General features: G+C 42.1%; 1 protein-coding gene across 2 annotated transcripts; it reads right to left on the bottom strand.

The window, feature by feature from the left end:
• Positions 1–405: 405 nt before the first annotated feature.
• Positions 406–20,956, bottom strand: fign (fidgetin). 2 transcript variants are annotated; one of them, XM_037487667.2, is made up of 3 exons: positions 20,783–20,956; positions 19,878–19,912; positions 406–2,852 (listed from the first exon to the last, which is right to left on the bottom strand). In XM_037487667.2, exons 2-3 carry the CDS (start codon positions 19,900–19,902, stop codon positions 622–624), a joined length of 2,256 nt encoding a protein of 751 aa, XP_037343564.2. In that variant the 5' UTR covers positions 19,903–19,912; positions 20,783–20,956; the 3' UTR covers positions 406–621. The 2 variants fall into 2 exon arrangements, with proteins under 2 accessions (XP_037343564.2, XP_037343565.2); XM_037487668.2 differs by lacking the exon at positions 19,878–19,912.
• Between the last annotated feature and the right edge of the window lie 676 nt (positions 20,957–21,632).

Genomic DNA, 21,632 nt, shown 5'->3' with positions numbered 1-21,632 from the left:
GGAGATACTATGACAGCAGCCAAATATACCGTAAGTTTGATAGAAAACCAATCACATTGTACATAAAGCATGTCTGTGTAATTGTAATTAAAGGATTTACACACCGATAAAACCTGTCGAGTAATGAATCCCAACTGAAATGGTACCAATAACTGTAATTATATTAATCACAACTGTTCACATAGAGCACACAACAGACACAACTGGAGAACACTAATGTTTTTTAAAGCTTTTTTATACTAGCACATGTCACTAATGAAGTTTGAGAGGCAAAAGGAAATAAACAAATGAACAGCACCACCTCAGGCACTTGATAGCAACTAAATCTCAAGATCAGCGGAATAGTGTGTGTATATATATATATATATATATATATGTATGTATTTAATAAAAAAGGGGGGGGGGGGGGTAACTTCTTCCAAATCGTACAGTTTTAGTGAGCATATGAAGTCAGCCATGTAAAGCATTTCATTCAATTTTACTGCTTAGTGTGTGATTTTCCAGACGGACAATCTTTCTCTGGATATAATATTTTCACGTCCCCATTGTTATTATTTTCTCCAAAACACCTTTTTGCATTGAACTACTGGATTCAAAGAAAAAGCGTTTGAGTTGTCCTTTTCATTGACTACAACCAAACATTTTATTCCACTCAGTGTACACATCGAGTTCTTTTTGTGATATGCTGGGCTCGAATTTGCAAAACACGCTGTCAAAGTCCTGGTAGGCGACCGGTCTCATCTGAGTGGGGTGGAGGGCCGACAGGTCAGTACCAGGAATGCCATGGAGAGGACCTACCGCGGCCTGTTGACACAGCTGAGCCACATCCAGTCCAGAAAAGCCCTCGGTCCTCTGAACCAGTAGTGACATCTCTTTGTCACTAAGACAGTAGTTGTGCTGTGAGAGCAGTTGGGTGATTATCTGGTGTCGTGCTGTCCCATCGGGCAAAGGGATGAGCAGTCGCTTGGCAAAGTACCTCCGTAGGGACTCTGGGATCTCCTCAGGCTTATTGGTGGAGCACACCACGAGGACGTGGTCCTCAGCGGAGGTCAGAATGCTGTCGAGCTGCATGAGGAGCTCGGCCTTGAGGCGATTCACTGGGCTCTCCTCACTCAGCTGGTCTGACAGCAGCAGGTCCACCTCTTTGATGAACACCACCGCTGGCTGGCGGCACCGGGCGACCAGGAAAGAAGCTTGAATGATCTTGTCCCCCTCGCCGAGCCACTTGGTGACCAGAGCGGAGCTGCTGAGTTGCAAGAAGGCAGCCCCCAGTTGGCTGGCCATACAGTTAGCGAGCAGAGTTCTGCCAGTTCCCTGAGGTCCGAACAAGAGGAGGCTGCGAGGTAATGCGGTGAGTCCACTAAACATATCTGGCCTTAAAATGGGCCATAGTATCTCCTCCTTGATGGCAGCTTTGGCCACATCCAGTCCCACAATGTCGCTCCAGTCCACCGGCGGGCCCTGCTGAAGGATTTCTGTGGTCACCATCTCCACCAGGTTGGAATCACTGCTCTTCAGTTGCTCCTCTGCGGCGAGGATGGACGAGGTAGCTGCACCGATGTCAGGCCCCGTTAGGGAGTGAGAGAGGTGTTGTCTGTGCTCTTCAGTTTGTTCGCTCATGACGGGGGACCCAAACTTGCCGTAGGGCTCGGTTCTGAGATTGCCCACGGAGCTTTTGGTTGATCCGTAGGATGGAGGAGTTAGCGCTCTGCCAGAGTGTAGAATGAATTTTCTTTGCTGCTCGGAGGACATCGGCTGTTTGGTCGGCTTAAACGCTAGAGACGATGCTTCGGCGTTCCTGTCAAAGCCGCTGCCCCGGTTCGAGTCGGAGACGCTGTCCGCTATCCTGTACATCGGGCTCTGTGAGGAGCGCTGTTGGTTGTAGTTGAAACTACCGTAGCTAGAGTCCATGTCTCCATGTCCGCTCATGTAAAAAGCTTTACGTTTTAATGAGCTGGATGTGCTGCCATTCAAAGGGGTTGGTGCAATGGGCGTGTGGTTGTGGGACTGGTAGGTGTAGCCGGGCAGCGTCGAAGGAGGGATTGGTGTGGGAGCTGCGATACCCGATGGCAGATACGCAGAAGCAGGGGTTGCTCCCCCGGGGCTATAACCGGGGCCCACAGAAGTTTGAGACGGATACCCTGTCGGAGGATAACTGTAGCTGGGAAGGTTGGGCGACCCCGCGTTGTAGCTCGGCACTAAGGCAGGGGGAGGAGGCGGGGGCGGTGGTTGTAAGAGCCCGGCACTGTGCAAAGGGGACGGGTGCGGGGAGGGGAGGGCCGGGGTGCTCTGGCCGCTGTAGCTAGAATGCAGGTAGGAGCCGTTGTAGCTGGCAGCGTATTCCTGAGAGGGGAGGCCGGAGTGGAGGGTGGTGGCTGTGTGGCTCCCACAGTTGCTGCTGGAATAGCTGGGCTCAGACAAGCTGCTGGCCACCCCCGGGGAGCTGCCTATACTAGCCGACACATCTGTAGGGGGTAGGGCAGCTGTCATTCCAGCTTTGCTCACAGATATAACATCTGGAGCACAGTTCATTGGATAAATCCCCTCCTGCCAGGACTCATTCTCTGACTTTCGTCCATTCATGAGTCCAGTGGTGCTATCAGAGTAGGAGCACAGCAGGGCTCTCTCATTTGGGCCCTCGAGGATCCCAGAGTACTTCTCTGCGTACTTCTTGAGCAGATTGGAAGCAGTCAGTGCAGAGATATCATCGTTTGCCCATGCGTACTGGTATGTTCGTTGTAGGTGGCCCCGATAGGCCTCTACTTTGTGTGCTGGCGAGCGGGTAGTGGATGAGATGTCAAAGTGTTGTTCTGCCCATTGTGTGTGCTCTGGGGTCCACTGCATCTTTAAACCTAGATATAGTGCAAAAGGAAGAAGTCAGTTGTTTTGTCGTAATCATTGACAATAATGTTTTAACATTTAAAGTGTTCTATAATAATAAAACACAGTTGTTGGGGAGAAAAAAGGTCGGAAAGTGCAAAGAAAAAAGCAAGAAGCTTGTCTGACGATGGAAAAAACATGACCAAATGTTTCCAATATGACCAAATAAACATAAAAAGAACACACAGCATGGTGTAGTATGAGTAGGATGTGGGACCAAACACCTGTTTAGCGTGGCATAATCCACCATAGAGCAGAATGACACAGACACAGCAGGTCAGTCTATAATCCAACTCTCATCAGAGACAGTTTCAAATCTGCTTGGAGGAGCGCAGCAAAGCAATCTTCCTTGGCAGCGCTCTGTTGCTTTCATCACACAAACCCCTCAGCTCAGCATGAATTACATCCACTTCCAGTGTGCCTACTGCTTCCTCGTCCACAGAGTGAGGCGGGGAAGGGGGGGAAAAAAAACAGGCTTCTCTTTTCTTGTTCTCTGCAACGTCTCTCAGCCACTCTATTTGGCCCTGAGGGTTTAAATGACATGAAATGTAAATCCACAAGTCAATCTGCAAATAAAAGATTTTACCAGTTCTGTCTTCTCTAACTCCGCTTGGGATTATCAGAAGATGTAGTATGGCCTCAGAGAATGTCGACTACTAAAGAGATTTACGGCTCGAAACAATCAGAGATCCGCAAACATCGACACTAATCGGACCAAACGCAAGAAGACCATATGCGAGGAGATATATTTAACAACATTTTCCAAGTGGTCCAAGTCTTTGCTAATCAGGCGCTGTAGCGCTATTCTTTACCCGTCACAACGTTAAGACTATGTCACAGGGTTTAGGAAACAAACCCCACTGTCCAGAGGCGGATTACAAACGCAATGTTAGTCTGCGGATTCCCTTCTGACTCCCTTCCAGCTATTTGCCCGCCCGCCACACCAGACACCAGGAGCTAATTAGCAGGATGATGCTGCACTAATTGTGTTAATTTACAAGGTTTTAGTCAAAGAGATCCATGCAATGGCTCACATGGTTGTCAACCGTCCAAGCTAATGAATAAGAAAAAAAAGCCCGAGGCGATAAGCCGACATGACAAAATAGTGGCCGTTCTGTGCTTCAACAGAGAGGTTCATCAACCTACAGAAAATAGAATATGAAAACATTGTGTAGAATCACAGGGGGCGGTGAAAACAATAAACACATGCAAAAGTCTGATTTTGTAAGTGGATTTATCCGCTGATGCATTGATTGATTGATGCTGATACTCTTGATGCATTAAAATACTTTTATTGTGTAGATTGTATTTATTTCTCCACATTATCGCTAAATATGAGATAAAATGATCCCTTCAAAATCACGATTAATCATTTAAGAAAGCTACCGCTGTGTTTTCTACTAAAGAAATCATTCATTGCATATACAGACAGCGCGGTGTAACAATCCGGAGAAAGTCATTCAGTAGAGTTCATTAACACTGAAGGTACATTTTGTCAATAACTGAATTTCACAAAGCTTATTGAGTGAGATTGTTCTATTACTGTTAATCCTCCCTGAACAATGTGCCACTTTGGACAATCCAAGGAGGGCTGCTCAAAACGTGTACTTGAGATCTTTGAGAATCAGGTATTTTATGAAAGAGAAAACCCTCCACGCTGATTATAAGTACAGCACACTGTAAAAAAACATACTCTGCAGTATATGGAACGTAAGACAAACATTTTTGATTTGTGGATCAAGGACGTTTCTTTTCCACAGGCAAACACAAGTATATTCTATTAATACTAAACATGCAAAGAGGAATTCAAGAAAACAGGGATTTTTTAGTCAATTTTAAGTATGTTGTAAATTGTTTGATTATTTGTTTGATTCCATAAGAAATATAGTTAAAGCGGCTTCTGTAACACGGTTTAATTTGAGAAGCTTACTTAACAGGAAGTGCTTTTACTTTGTTAAAGACCGGAAGTAGCATGATATTTTTTTTCGTTTTGATGTAGGAATATATGTGAACCTGAATAATTTCCAGTGCTGAGTTAAGACAGTAAAAGGTTACCGTTCAGAGAAGAATAATTCTGGTCATTATTAGAAGCTCCACTTCACAACAAAGTAAACAGCTAGTTTTGCAACAGCAATAAAGCAATGAATGTTGTTCTAATTACTGTTGTAAAAAGAATCAGTGAATCAACTTTCTCTTAATAATATTTGTACCGAGTTTACTATTTGAAGGAGAATCAAGCTCTAATGAGTTTTAATCTTACAACGGTTACATTGTAGATAGACAATGCATCCACACACAATTAGGCTGATAAACACCAACACACATAAAGACACAATGCTCCCCTGTGCGCACACAAGCAGGCATTAGCATAATGATCTTGTACTTTGGCATTCCAGTAAAACGGTTGTACTCCACCTGCCTGGAAATTCAAATAAAACATCTACAGGTCCCTTTGTCTTTCTTTGAAATGGTATAATTACAGAGCGCTCCATTAGCGGAATGTTTTCAGAGCCTCGGGGCTGCAGCTCAAATTACACCGATCAACAAGTACAGCCTTTGTTGGACCACTGTGTTTGTCTGAATAATCCTCTGGCTCCGATCTTAGGGACGATGATGCTATGGGATGCAATTTCTTGGCATCTATCAAATATTTCTAGTTACATGTGTCTTCGAGGTTGACTCATTTCTGAACGATCGCCCTGCTGAATTTAAGAGTAAAACGCATGTTTGGTTTAAACAAATGCATTACATTGTCTCACTCATTTTGAAGAAAAAAGAAACGGGGAAAATGCACCGGCCATGTGATTCCATACTGTTATGCTACGCCGTGGTGTTTAATTTCTGGTTCAGTTATCATCAGCGCTGGAACAGAGATGCTGACCTTTTTGGGAACTATTAATCTGGTAGCCTAGAACGTTTTTTAAGCAAACAAGAGTGGGCCTCCACTCTGTCCATCCAATTTCCCAGTGCGTAAATTGGACCGCCGCTCGCACAATTCTCTATTCATTACTGTGCTGCTGAAAGGAAGCACAGAGGTGGCAGAGCGGTTTTCTTTTCCTCTTTCTGTGTGTTTGTGAGTGTATGTGAGACACAGGGGGAGAGCGAGAGAAAGAGAGAGAGAGAGAGAGAGAGAGAGCAAAATGCCTTCCAGGAGGATTCCCAAGCATAAAGAGCTGGACTTTGCTTCTTTGCTTTTGATTTGGGGGAGGGGAAGGTGGGAGGGTTGAGGGAGAGGGGGAGGGAAGTGAAAGCTGTCGTAATTGAAACGTGGCCTAATCAGATCCATTACCATTTTTACCAATTTGCACCACCAAAGATGCTTATTAGGTAACTGTGTTTAATAAGCCGCTCTTTAGAAAACTAACTGTAATGAGCTCTTTAAAGTCAGACTTGCGCGTGATTATACACTGGCAGTGTTCTGCAGGCCTAAAGAAGACTTGTCCATTTAGTCATGTACAATGTCATAATTAGGCTGCACAAACTCTGCACTTCACACCAAACAATGGTTCCAGCTGAGGCCGTAGACATGTTGAAAAGTATTTATAATTACTGATAATTACAACCCTGGGATTTCCATCGGCGTACATAAACATAATTATGGGAGCTTTTGCTTTTATTCTGCACACAGAGACCACTCTACATGACAAGCGTGCAAATATTACAGACAGACAGCAATTAGGTTTATAAATAAAAACAAGCTCATGTTCGTATTAACATTTACTGAAGATATTCTAAGTAGGGGTGGAGCAAAACATTCCGATACAATGTGAAATGGTAATCGGTACAGCTAGAGTCTCATTCATCTCACATATCAAGTTAAGAGTATTTAAAGTCAATTCAGGGCTGCATGTGGCATTCCGATCTGTAGACGGCAGGGTGCCATTTAACCGCTCATTTAGAAAAGATATGCCTCCCTCACTCACTGTCTTCCACAGTCGGACCATCCATGGCAGCATGTTTCCACACTATCAAAGTGGATTCTGTACTTATCCAAGCACAAAAGGCGTAAAATTGTTGTGCAGGCATGCACTGAAAATGGCTGTTTATTGTAGATGACCTGCCAGTCAGGGAGACAACTTCCTGTTTCAAAGTGAGTTAGACAGTCCATTGCGACAGAGCTGTAATCACTTGAATTCAGTAAACACGGGTTATTCATTCAAAGCAGCATTCCCATATGTCTGAAACACCACTAACCGTGGCACAATATATATATTCTATAATATAAAAAGAGTGAACGTAGGCCGCAAATATTTGTCTGATGTCATGGTGGTTATCCACTGTATCCATGGCAACTTTAGTTTGCTAAAAAAAATGCCACACCTTAAAGGCATCAATGAAGGATTATTTTGATAATAACCAAACCTAATCATATTGGATCAATCAGATTCAATCTAAGATTAAAGATAAGATCAAACATAGTATAGATATAACATGGTACCATCTATGCAGTCATTTTTGACAATGAGAAAGATGTATTCATTAATTAGTATATTATTAGAAATAATCTGATAATGATTAAAAAATCTTTGATGATATTCATTAAATACCGCTATAAATAAAATAATCTGTTATGTGTTTTTTTGTATTTTGTAAACAATCTGAAAATAAACCTGATGTTTTTGTTCAAAAATATTGATACATTTTCAAATTATTCACAGAACAGTTACCATTAAACACAAATGGGTGTTATATGGGCATAAGAACAGATTTCTTCACAGGCGAAGGTGATTGGATAAATGCAACATACCCTGAGAAATACACTAGAACTGCAGAAATGCTCGTGCAAACTCGCAGGCAAGTCGGTGAAGACAAAAAATAAGCGTATAAATTCATCTGGTCGTTTGAAAACATTCTTGCCAAATATATATATATATATATAAGCAATAGTTCCTTGGAGCAGTGTTCAGACATCTGATTGTGATTGTTCAGCCTGACGAGATAGTAGAAGTTACTAGTACTTCTGACATGTTCCCTAACCGGGTGTTTTATAATGTGGTGACCAAATCTATACATATGGCCGTGCACAGCAGTTCAGGCATGACGACAACAGTAACGTGATGAGAATTATCAGAAAGCCGCTGTCTTCTTTACCTCGATAATCTCATAAATGTAGGCACAATGATATTTTTGTATTAATAACAGGCTGGATTGCTGAGCTGTAAGCGTATATATTTTCAGATAAAACTATTAAAACCTGGAGTAGTGACCAGAATCCCAAGTAACTAAGTCTCAACAAGTTATCACAACAGATGTTAACTCTTATCACCAAATACTCTGCATCCAAGTTGCCTTCTAGATTCATTGAGGCAATTAAACCTCAAACACGCTTGCTGATTTCATACATTAAATTGTAAATGTTATTTTCCTACTATACTACTGAAGTAGTACTCAACCAAAAAAAACTGCTTTTCTCAAAGCACATCTATAATTAACTGTCTGAAAATAATTCAAAAACACTTTGTTATAAGTGAATTTGCAGTGAATTTGCAGATAATGGATTTCCTAATAATAGCATATAGAAATGAAGAAGAATAAAATGCCTCAGTGAAATACTTGTTTTATTTGTAGTCTGAGTAAATTTACCATTTAGTGACTTGTACATATACAAGTGATAATAAAGCCTGCTTTGCCTCATTTGCCTAAAACTATAAACAACCAAGCAGCACATTATTTTAATAGTGGCGGTAAGAGGATGAATAAAACTGTTAAGCTGCCACAACGCTGTTGATGGTTTGAATAATTAATATGAAATGTAACAAGAAGATGTAAAAGTTTCCACTCATTTCATAATTGATCATTGCATAATTGAACTGTACAAATGGCCACTGGATATTACCTTTGTGTTAAAGTAATCTGTCTTTATAAAGTGCATGAGAGCGTACATTGTAAATGTTTCGGTATTCAGAGTGATAATAAGAATGACAGTAGTGAGTTTGGGAGCAGGCTACACGGAGTGTGTGCTGGAGTTGATGTTGGCACGCTCCTTGATTAAAATCAGCATGGAAGCTGTGAAAATGAGTCCACATAATATAATAATTATCCAAACCTGAATGTGAAAGAATGTGCGTTAAGAGCTGCAGTGGCCCGGGTGTGACTTAGATGGACGATTCATCTTTTCAACACATATGTGTGCAAGTGAAGCTGCTCCTTCCAAAGGGAAGACAAGTGCACAAAGGATCACTTATGTTTGATGGCACACGCTTTTGGTATGCAGAACACACAACTCATCCGGTGACCAGCTTGCAAGGTTACAATCTTCAATTTGATATCATCATTTATTCTTTGTTACACACCCTGGATATTGTCAAGTCCCCCGTTTCTGTGCCGAGTTAATGATACACTATTGGCTTGAGTGGAACGTGTTTTTCTCATTTTCTACCCTGCGATACAGTAAATCCTCAAGTTAAGAGATGCTGGGCGCTGTGATTCCTCTGTCTAAGTGATGCTAATTAAACCATGACTTTTCAGGCCAAACAGCCCCCGAGGCTACATCTTCCATTACTACTACTTTAAGTGTAAATCCAAACATGCTAAACTAACAGCTCTCCACTCACAAGAAGAACTTGTACACTGGAATAAAACTGTGAACGCAGCTGTGGGAGACTTCATAGTGTTCATACTGCTGATTGATACTCAGATCGCTTGTTCATTAAAAGAACACAGTTGTTGAATTCAAGCACTTGGTGAAACATAGAGTCACTTTGGGGTAGAAGCAGCGTTCGCGAGCCCATGAGACTTTTTGCCGTTCTGCCTCTCGGAAGATCACTTACACTCTTGGAGTGAGAATCGAGGCAGATTGGGACGTGGTTATATGAAGGCACATTGACCAAAAGCTGCTCACTAACACACAATTCAACAAAAGACACACAGGTCGGTCAATGAAAAATAAAAAAAGAAATCCAATAGAAATTGTTGATTTTTTCTGGATTTTAAATAAATTTAGCACATTTTGACCCCCACTGTGAAGCAGCGGTTTAATGGCGCCAGCAGCAGTCACCTGATTTATAAAGCTACAGGCTGAGCACCAAATTAACAGATTATCTTGTTCACTGGTCCGATTCACAACTGTGATTACACCTCCCAACTATTAGACTTTACAGCCATGTAAACCCGGTTGAGACGGAAATGAAATCACATTGTAAAAAAAAAAAGTCTTCTTGTTCACAGTGAAGATCATGACACATAAGACTGTGTACACAACCGGCAGCATTATTGCCAAGATGTCCAGAGTAGCTGCAGCTACTACTGCAGATGCAACGGTTGCTGCACACCAATGTTTAAGCATTTGTTTATGATGAAAAAAAATAAGATGGTAAATGAGCAAAACTGATAAAGTAAAGCGAAATCCTTTTTTTTTTGCATTCACATGGAAAGCTGTGGCTGATTCCCAAACATTAATGTGATTCAAGATTTCATGCGGAAAACATTGGTTGAAAACCCCCCGATGGAAAGGGGAAAAAGGACGCTCGCCTGTAACTCCCTCCGTCAAAGCCTTCTGGAGCGCTCTGCGGTATCGACTGCAAGCCTCAAAGAAGGTCACTTCTCCAACACGGGCCACACAAAAGGTGAAATGAGACAACTGAAGCAATCTGAGGTCAATATGAAATAGAAATCTTTCAGCTATACTGTAATAAAGTTACTCAAGTGCGGTAGTGAAGCCATAAAGGGGAACTTTTACAAGGAAAGAGCTGTCTGGAAGATTGGTTCGCCCACTGGCAAACAATGACTTCTAAGAGCTAAGGCGGCACGTCGGTGCGCTGCATTGGAGCTGAAATACTGAATCGGATTTTAAAAGTCTAGTTTTAAAGGTTTGAATATTTTATAAATAAACAATCAAAAGACATAAGAGTGCGACTTTATCACAAGTCTATTTGTGCATTTTCATAGTTTTAATCGGATCTTTCACATAGTTAAAGCAAACTAGTATCTTACTTGACCCACATTAATTTCATATTAACTATTGTTTTGGTGTCATTGGTTTCAGTGTTGCAGCTAATATTCAACACTAGAATAATATGAAGTTAAACATCGCAAAATAAATTATGATTTACAAATCAAATATGCAATTAACTCCATTTGCATGTTGTAAAGGAGCAAGACTGTGGTTGTTCTTTTGTGTAATTTGAGTAAATGGCAGAAGCTCTGAATGAGAGACGTCATTGAAGACAACTTTGAACCACAGTGAGACAATAAGCACGTGGTGACAAAGAAAAGGGACAGTCTTGAAAGAATTGACCCGCAGGCAAGAGAGCAACAAGGGCTTTGCAATAGAAATGATTCTAAAGTTTTCCATAATAGATTACAAAACAAAGGAAGGAATCAGGTTAATCTGTAGCACAAAGATTTTGTTTAAAATACGCCAGGTAATTAATAGAAATGCAGAGATAGACAGAGATTCTTACAATTCTATGCTCTCTTTGTTTAACTAAAACCTTTTTGCTGCTGATAATCTAATCCTTGAGTATGTTGGGAAGAAGTGAATTTGACCCCACCAAACCGAAATAAACACACACAACAAACGCATTTCCCACATTTCATTAAATCAACCTCAGTGTGCGGTTTAAAGCAATGATTGTTCTACATTGTGCTGCATTTGCATGTACAGAGTTCAACCAATTAAAAGCTAATTAATTAGACACAATTCTATTAAGCAACAAAATACAGTCATCAATATACACAACCCCGGGGTCACCCATTGCTCAAAAGTGAATTGGTTCTTTGCACCACATGGACTAGAGAATAGCACAATAGCAGTACTGCAGCTCACAATAAACGCAATTGGAACTGATATATTTGAAGGAGCATGAACTCATCAGTGCTGATAGATTTTTACTTCCCTGGACAGAAAGAGGGACCAAGAGGTGTTGCTTGGACATTCCGCTTTTCTCAAATGATCACTATTAAGCCAAGCGCTAATTGTTCACTGTTAGAAGCTCACATATGCTCAAATTGTACTAAATACACAATACTGTAATCATACTGCAACTCTAAATATCCACTACTGATCACATTTATTGTGAGTAACTCAGTACCAAAGAACATTTTTGAATTGTTGTTCTATGTAGCCACCATGAATCTTCACATGGCAAAAGGGTATAACTATTGAAACTATGGCCACACTTTTTGATTTGGGTTCATATCTCCTAGGTGCCACGAGAAAGTGCTTAAGAAATGAACAAATACTATAATCAAACACTAGTGTGATTGAGTATGCGCCACACTCGACGTCGTTATGTTCACGTTTAGTTGCTTCCCAATCCATATTTCACTGCATAGTTTGGAAAGCCTCAATGTGATTCATGGCGTTCGCCGTGTGAAACTACCAGAACAACCATAGCAAAAATGATCTTATATCGACAACACTTACAATAAAAAACTGTACATATGTTATATATTATATGTGTTCATTTTTAACTGCTCTTTGTGAATAAAAATGGAACAAGCCGAATAGTTAATGTGATCCATGCCAAGGCTTGGGTGAGATCTTTAATAAGGAGTGCCTGTTTCTTCAGTCGATGCTTAAAACAGAGGAAAAGCAGGCCTGCTGGCTGATATATGTAATAAAAAACAACAAATGCTCCACAGTGTATCGGTTATGTTTTCGCCTCTCTTACAGGTTATGTGCATACTGTTAAAACAAAACTACCCGCGGCTGGTGCGAGTTCCCTCGATGAATTGTGAACGGCAGACGGGGAAGAGTCTAAGGATGCCGGTCCACTTTGTGCACGGCGATTCCAACAGCCTTGCTCATTTGGGTATGTATGAAATAACGATATCCTACTGGGAGCATTTCTGAGTTTCAAACATTTCGGGTCAACTGCACGAGCAGATTTCACATGTGCAGCCCGTGGCCACTGAGGTCTGGAATCCACCTCCGTCCTGGCTGGGTGACGGTGCATGTTCTATTTCCAGACCGAGGGGTTGAAGTGAGGCTGCGGGGAGTGTAACACTGACCCACGTGACCTTTGACCAAGAAAAGCTGCCCGAAGCTTTGCACACTAAAAACTCCTCTCTCCTTTGCTACGGCCTTTTCAAAGGCAAAACAAAAATATTTGCACATAGCGTTTGTCTTTTCATGCCAAATGATTTGCATCCTTTCTATTCAAATTCTGGACTTGTTGTCAAGGTATTCGATGCTTTTGTGCGGTTTGACGCTCAGCCTCTGAAGTCTCAAGCGAGAAGAGAGAAAGGAAGGGAAGTGAGGGATGCAAAAAAAACAAAAAAAACTGCTTTACTTTCGAAAGCCCGGTGTCCACGGGCCACATGTCTCCAGTCATCTGTCACTAGTTTACATACATACTATGACACTTCCTCTCTCGGTGGGAACCCGTTGTCACCACTTGGCCGCCAGCAGAGGCTGACTGGGTGCTAGATGGGTCTCCCCCAGGTACCTCTAGGGAGCCACATTAGGCCTAACTGACGGACTGACAGGAACACACACAGAGGCACGCACGCACACACACACACACACACACACACACACACACGCCCAAGCACTCGCCCGCTCCTACAGTACGCCAGCTCACATTCTCCCCAGGCATGGCACACTTTGCATAAAGCAGTGACTTTGCTCTACATCCATTTTTTTTTTTCAGACAGACAAAATTATTTTTCACCCCTCTAGCCTCTCTCCGTGCTACATGGAAGTTTTGAAATGAATAATGGAAACAACAGAGCAGAAGACTCATGGGATCCATTTAAAGATGTGGGAGAGGCGAAGCACCGCAGAAACATCACGCTCAAAGTCAACGGTGATCTGCTATTGTTCCGTACTGCATAGAGCGACCGCAGCTGGAAACCTTGTGCGGGGCCCATTAATGCCCGCAAGGACATCATAGTATTAAATGTTGACACATTTTCTACTATTTTCTGACAACCAAATCGCTAAAAATGCAGTTTTTATTTCACTGCGACAAGAGAATGTGACAAGCAGCTAAAAAGACTGGACTCGTGTCTTTTTTTTAAAAAGAACACAAGCGTTTGTTCAGCGCAACAATCCTAGACAGCACAACTGGACAAAAGGCTGGATGTCCTTCGCTAAAGAGGGAGTTCATGCTGTGTGGAGCTTTTCCCAGCAAATCCTTCGTTGGGTATTTCCACCTTGCCTCCCCAGATACTTTGCGTGGAAGCGAGCGCGGCGCAGTCCAATGTAACAGCTATTTCAGACCATGCAAAGCCAACACGACTCCCTGAGGGGATTTCCTGGTAATGAACACAAAAGAAGTGTCAGCCCTCATAAAGCTCCGTGATGGTGCTCAACCCTTGCGCATTTTTTGCACTCTTATTTTCCTGATTTAAATTAATCTAATTCCGTGTGGACACCAAGAGGGACTGTCAAATAGGCCACACGCCAGGCAACAAGACGAGATGCTATTTACTTACACCGCGCAAGTGAGACTCGTTTGGAAAGCAACAAAAAAAAAAAAAACGCTTCTTATCATTTTAAATAGCATGAATGCATTTCTTAATCTTCCGCTAGCTTAAATAAAGATATTTTCTTATTTTTTCCTATTCATTTTAAGCTAACTTAAAGAAAACAAATTAGACTTATGCTCCTAGGGCCCCCTCACAACCTAATTCCCCCGGCACCACCACAATAACAACAACAACAGCAGCAGCAGCAGCATAACATCCTCAGACATCCAGTCGGCTGCTGTGGTCGGGTCACAGTGTCACTGCAGACACCCGCTGCCTTGCCACGGCCTGACACCTTACACTTCTATGGCAGCGTACTCACCCCTCTTTCCTCTTCGCTCAGCTTATCCCCCCCCCCACACCCCTAGACGCCACCAGGCAGACATCAACCCCATCCTCCGCGTCCCCGGCACTCAAGGCACCCCCCCCCCCCTCCCCCCCGTGCCAGCACACTTGGCGCGGTGCCCAACCTGTCAGCCGACCGGCTCCGCGCAGGATGAATGAATGAAGGAGGCGCTCAGAAGTTTCGCTGCGGCCTGCCGACGGCTCACATCTCGTCAGATCATCTTCTCGGCTCCTTGTCTCGGGTATCAATTTGAGACAATTAGCAGGGGATGTGATGAACGCGACAATGGGAAACAGTCAAAGGATTAACGCTTCTGTTCAAAGCAAATCCCGGCATGCTCTTGAATGAAAATATCAAAGTTAATTTGAGCATGTATTTCAATAAATTAATTAGAACACTATTATATTGTCGTACACTTATGAAATGAAACGGTTGTATTACAGAATTATTCTGTGAGGCAAATGTATTCAAATTAAAATTTTGTTCTTACAGTTATATATTTCATCTTTTATTAAATTTAGAGCGCGCTGCGTTTTTGTAGCTCAATCAAAGCAGTGGGATCACAGCTTCTGGGTGTTATCATAATTAAGGGGGCATCAAGACAAATGTGAGACTATTTAAAAAAGACGAGTTCAAAAGAACACTTCAAATTATATTTGAAGATGTGTGGTGTGATGAAAGTGCTTGAAGGTCTTGTTGTATGGGTTTTCAGTCCAGATAGAAAGGTGCCCTAGATGGCCAGATTAGTCAGACACTTTTGTGGGAACACAAGAGGAATTTCAATACAGGAAAATATTGAGTTTTCTCTTATGCTCTTGTAAAAAAGGCTTGCTGCTTTCTCATAGTGCAAAACGGCATAGAGAGCATGCAATAAAATAAGATAAAAACACTTCGTAAGAAGGACGGTGAAAAAAACACCGCTCTTTACCAAGGTTATTCAATGATGAGAAACAGCTACTCAGGCACACAATGACAGCTCAAAGTGACGGCTATTTTCAAAAGTAGATTTTGTAAAATCCGAGTGGTTCACGGTTGGATATTCACTGCCTTAAGGTAAGAAATAAATAGTCTAGCCAAAAAACATCATTTAAAAGTGGAAAATATTTTTCTTTTGTAGTAAGATGCACTGCGACTTCCAGCCAGGCAACAAATAGTCCCTGACATACCCAGAGGAATGATAGGAAGACCTTCAATCTTTATGGCCATTAAAAAAAAAAAATCAGGAATATAGCATCTCTAATTAAAATGTAAACAGCGTAATGAGGACATCAGTGATTTAGGCAAATGTCTCTCTGGCTGCCACTGGGGGTATGATAATTACAAAGGCAAATCTATGAATGCACATGAATCTCCAACAAGTCCAGATTAAAAGCCTTAGTAGTAAACCTAGTTTAGTACACCTGGGGATTGTCTATTCCAGCCAATCCCCCACAGGCGAGGAGCTGCCTCGTGTCCTGATAAGTGCACAGACACCTCGTGTGAAGGAGATGAAACAAAGCCACTGTTTCAATGTGCTGGAGATGAGGGAGAACAACGAATTCAAAGCAACAAATGCCATATTTGTAAAAAAATATCCTTTGCAAATATAGCCTGAATCCGTAATTTAGTTAACCCTAAGCTCTATAAGCTCAGTGGGCATTATGGTATATGGATCATAAAAATACCAACAGGAGATATGTGTGGAAGATTAGGGCATTCTTTTCCCCCATAAAAACTGGTTGAGCAAACAAAACATGCACAAAAAGAAACAGATACACATATTATACATGCACACTCACAATGACACACAAAGACATACACTTGCACATTATCCTTAAAAAACATTTAAGATGATAAGGAATATGACACAATACTAAGAGAGAAATCCATGTAGTGATTTTCTATGCTGTGTTAGATTAAATTCAACTAGAAGTATTTTGTTTGGATTAGAATAACAAATCTTATAGCAGGCCTGTAGCTCAGAGACATGCAGCCAATGGTTAGCTTGTGCATTTTAGAAAATGTCCATGCCATATGCTGTCACTCAGAGAATAAAAAAAAACAGTCTGAGCAGACAGTCGCTGTGTCTAAATGAGATGGTGGAAGGAGGAGGAGGAGGAGGAGGAAGAGGAGGAGGGGAGAGAAAGGGAGGATGTCAAGGATTCGTGGTCCTTCATCTTTGCAGTAGAGCAAACACGTCCCTCAGTATAGCAACAGACAGCTGCCTTCACTTTCTAATGCAGTCCAACTTAGATCACTGCAAGAATTGTCAGAGTCGAGAGAAACACAAAAAGATAACATAGCAAGCTGCCATGAGGGAAACGACACAGATGTGGATACAAGAAAGAGCGAGAGAGACGGAGGAAGAAAGAGAGGATAGTGGGAGGAAGACGTAGAATCCTTGGAAGAAGAGAGATTGGAATGTTTTTGTCCCTGCTGCGAGCACCCTGCTCTGTTGGGGACGCCCTCGCTTTTTATACCAAAAAAAAAAGGAAAGACACCTCATAACATATTTGCCATAAGATGCAAATCCAGAACTGATCTCTATTTGTTGCCATGGGGCTAAAAAAAGGGGTTTCTCATAGTTACTGACACATATATACATCTGTAAAGATGAAGATTTCCTCAATTTACGGGCGGCGTGGCAGACGTCCCAGGGGGTGTTTACACAGAATCAGCTCAAGGTATTTAGGAGCTGGCTTTAATTGCCATCATTACGGCACATACTGTATATAAAGAGTCCGTCCTATCGTGATAATGTTTTAAATCACGCCGTCAATTTTAGCGCCCGCTAATGGTGTTACACACTTTGGCTTATGGACAGAACATTTAGAGCGGTAAATTGCTTCATACAGACTCATGACACCATCAATGCAAATATTGCATTAGATGCAGATAACGATGATTACTTTTTCTCAGCATTTTTTTTGTCACATCTGTGATTAACAGTAGACGGAGACTATGCAGTATATTAAATCGGTCACAGCAGATAACACAACCACTGGCTTCTGGAAACCATCATGTGGTCCAGCTAACATTCAGAGAATAAACAGTTGAACAGCAGCAATGTTAGAAAGATTAAGAAATTTCTAAATTGTTTTGGATTTTTTGTTCATTCCGACTATATTACAGAGGGTTATATATAGTATAATCAAGAATTTAACAGTGCAAAATATTAAAAAGTAGAATTTGATATCCTTGTTTTACTGGGAATTAGCTGAATTTAATAATTTACTATCATTTACTTTACGCAACTCCTTGTTCTTTTTTGCAGACACTTTAAAAAAAGTGTGAAGATGTGTGACAATCAGTAAATAGAGTGATGAAAACAAGGAGGGTCGGGGAGGGTTGGAGGGGTGGAGGAGGGGAGTGGAGAGGGGGAGGGGGGGGGGGGGGTGTCAGCATCTGTCGTCAAATTCGGCTCAAGAGAAATTGACATGGAGCAGCAGCTTAGATGGCTGTCATAAGCGCGATGAGAAATAAACAGAGCTGTCAGCTCCTTTCCATGCACACACCGGTGTCGCGTGGGGTTAAGTAAGGACCTGCAAGAATCACCGAGCACGCTGCAGGAGCACAGGACATAGAAGCCTTCCAGGGACTGAACTCTGATAAACAGGGTCCGGTTGCACTCGATAATTGGGACACGCAAGATCCAAATCTGACAGGGCAGTTTGAAGCATGCACGAGGATTGCCTTCGTTGTGCGGATTCTAATTGGTCCAGAGCGTTGTAACTGTAAAATCAACTTCTCTAAAATGAAGTGTGAACATACTGATGCATGAAAAAAAGAATTGCTTTTTTTGTCAGTTGCAGAAGTTATCAACTGATATTGAGACTTTACTATTAAATGTAACATGTAAACACACTTAACAGGATATATCTGTGTGCAAGCTGTGGACACCAATTTAGATATCAGTAATTACTTGAAATGATCCAATCTAATGTAATTAAAAAGACAACAACACCCACATCACAGACAAGTGTTGGTGGAGGTGGAGGTACAAAATCTGACCAAAAATGTAATAAGCACTTTACAAAAACACATTACAACTGAACACTCAAACATAATGAATGTGGTGGTAATGTACATTTTTTTCTCCCACTGAGTGACGCAGGACGCGATTCTGTTTAGTTTTTTTTTGAAGAGGAATGAAAACATACTTCAGCTCACTGCTGATGATGTTAATTTCCTCTCAGAGGAAACATGCAAATGAAATGTTGGAGCACAATTAGGTAAATTGTTCTATTAAAGTGGACGTGGTTCGCTTGGAACAAAGTGTTTCCAAAAGCGACACGGCACACAACTTGTGACTCCTGCTGACTTTGTGTCGATGCTCAGATCCATTTACTGGCTCGTCGCAAACCATTTCCACCGGAACATGAATAACAGCTATTTCTGACGCTCCCTTTGATGTCAGCTGTGAGCAGCTTTGATTAAGTTTCACAAGCGAATTGTTACACAGCGTCACAAGTAAATTAAAGTGCAAAACAACTTAAATTACAAATGAAAAAAATGCTTATTGTGAGTTTTCCTCAAAGTCTTCATGAATTGCATATGGTGTTTAAAGGATCTCCTCTACAATAATGATATTGCAAACATATTGTAGCATTGTGAAATTACAGGTATTTTTGAAATCACATTTGGAATAATTGAACACAACACATAGTTTGTAATGCAGCTGGTTGATAATAACTGTGTTTCTTAATATTCACATCAACAGTAATTTTAGCAGGGGCAGATTTTCTAAATATTTATTAGAGAGTCTAAGCTTCAGCCATGTCATACATTTTAAAATAAATTACATTTCGCAGCTGTCAGAATACTATATCCTGAAAATTATTTTATGGCTAATATTAAAATGTATGGCTAAATGATATAGAAAACTAGTCTCAACACACGCAGGGATTAAATGTTCTCTTAATGAAAGTGGAAAGTTCTCCCTAACATCCACATAATAATCTATTGTCCAAGAAATAGTTAAATAGTGTCAGGAATAGAAACCAAACCAATTTAAGATGGGTCCAAATTCCTAAACCTTTACTCTAAGCTTGTATGCAATGCAGCACATTGTGTGTCCACATTTCTGAACCATGATCGTTTTGTATAATAACCTAATTTATGAAAACTTGTGAAGATCACCCACACATGCACAAAGGAAAAAAAACACATTAATGCAATAACATCCTCCTTCCAAATGGGCTATGACACGTATGACATTATAACAACAATATTATTGATAATCACAAAATGAACATACCATAAATACTGGTGCTAGTGATCATGTCTTCAAGCCTAAAAACAAGAGGAGAGGGAAAAACAGCAGAAAGGGAATTTTCACGAGGAGGAATTCCAAAGGTTGCGTCTCATTACAGCCACTTTTTTCCCCTCAGCTATCACATTTCACAAGTTTCAAAAGCGCACGCTCCCTTGTCCTGTCCTCCGGTGCTCATCTGGGTCGCGAATTTAAGGACACACCAAACCAAAGGTAAACGGAACACCGAAATGAAATACAAAAAGGAAAAGCAAAGCATCCCAGTAGGTAGACGCGGAAAAGGAGGCTGTCACTTCTCCCGCGAGTTTAAAACGAGAGGAAAGGAAGCGTGAGAGAGAGAGAGAGAGAGAAAGAGAGGGAGGGGGAGAGGGAGAGGGAGAGCCCGTAGATGACATAAAACACACATTCTCCATGCCGCCTATTAGGGGAAGCAGCCAAACCAGCGTGATGCCCCCCCCCCCCCCCCCCCCCCCTTTACTTTTAAAATAGATTACACGCCAGCGGTTGTTCCACCAGGAGCGCAATGACAACGCGTCCATCACCCTCCCGCCTGCGGGGACCGCGGCAACTTTCCATTCGGCCTGACGTGCAAAAGAAAATAAATGTTCAAAAAAAACTTCTTATCGCAGGAAAGTTATTAAATGGGACTGGATGCGGAGTCTTTGTGTAATAAAACAACGGAGAGGAATCCCCTAAAACTTCAAAAGCGGGAATTTTAGTCTGCACCTAAGCAGATGTCCAGGCGCATGGTGACATGGCCACACGGACTCCGTGGATCCGCGTTGCGCGAAACCGTCTCTCTTTCTGTTTTTGTTTTTTTTGCGTGTGCAAGGTTGCTACGTCCCCCCCCCATACACCCCATAATCGCCGATAGCCAGGATGCGACTTACCTGTGTAGGTGCCGGGGCAGCGTCAGGCTTTATAGTAGCACCATCGATTCGGTGAGTGCGCAGATGAATGGCTCGCTGAGGTTAAGCGCGGCTGCTCGCGATTTGAAACCATTCCAAGTTAGTGAGGGGAAGACTGACCGCAGCCTCTGCCATGTTGGAATTCCAAACCCTGGACAGCTGCTCCGCTGACTGAAGGCGGCACGCTGCGCACTGCGCATGATCTGTGCAGCGGGAGCCAGATTCAAAGAGGAGCCTATTGTGACAACATTTTCTATAGGCTGTGGACAATTGAGACTAATTGTATACATAGTGTCCGCAGGCCCTATTGGACAGAGTGCTGCATCGTGTTCATTTCTTTGTACGGGAGCATGGAGGACACACTATCTGTAAACGCATTGTTATTAAGGGTTTGAGAGGTTTTGCATACATTAGTTGAATATTGCTTCCGTCATAAATTAGTCAAGAGCAGCCTGTTGCTTACCTTCACAATTTGCCCTGCGTTGAGGTTTTCTCTGCAGGTGAGCTTCCACCGCTGGGGTCATAGTTGCATACTTGCATACTCCTCTGAGTAGGGGTGGTTCTATTAGTTTGATTAGTACAGTGTGCACATGATGTGTGTGCACACGGTTTAGTTGTGGTTTGTTTCACTCTTCCTTAGCGTGGCGAGGTTTACATTAAGCCTACATCAAAAACAACCAACGGATGGGAGTTTTGATGCCTTCTCCTCACGAGGTGACGGAAGTTAAAAAACTTTTAAGTGAGTGGACGGAGTCTTTTCATCCGCTGTCACACGTCTTGCTTGGCTGCTCACACTGTGAGTGGGGAAAGCCGGGGATTGTCAATCCTTTTG

Source organism: Pungitius pungitius, chromosome 10, assembly GCF_949316345.1.
Source record: "Pungitius pungitius chromosome 10, fPunPun2.1, whole genome shotgun sequence".
Lineage (NCBI taxonomy): Eukaryota > Metazoa > Chordata > Actinopteri > Perciformes > Gasterosteidae > Pungitius > Pungitius pungitius.
This window is presented reverse-complemented; position numbering and strand designations above follow the sequence as displayed.

What these genes read in the sequence shown, in the direction of transcription:
- fign (XM_037487667.2), bottom strand. Translation starts at nt 19,902, where the DNA reads ATGATCACTAGCACCAGTATTTATG. An exon ending in CACTAGCACCAGTATTTATG is followed by an intron (nt 2,853 to 19,877) that starts GTATGTTCATTT and finishes CACTATATCTAG; the next exon opens with GTTTAAAGATGCAGTGGACC.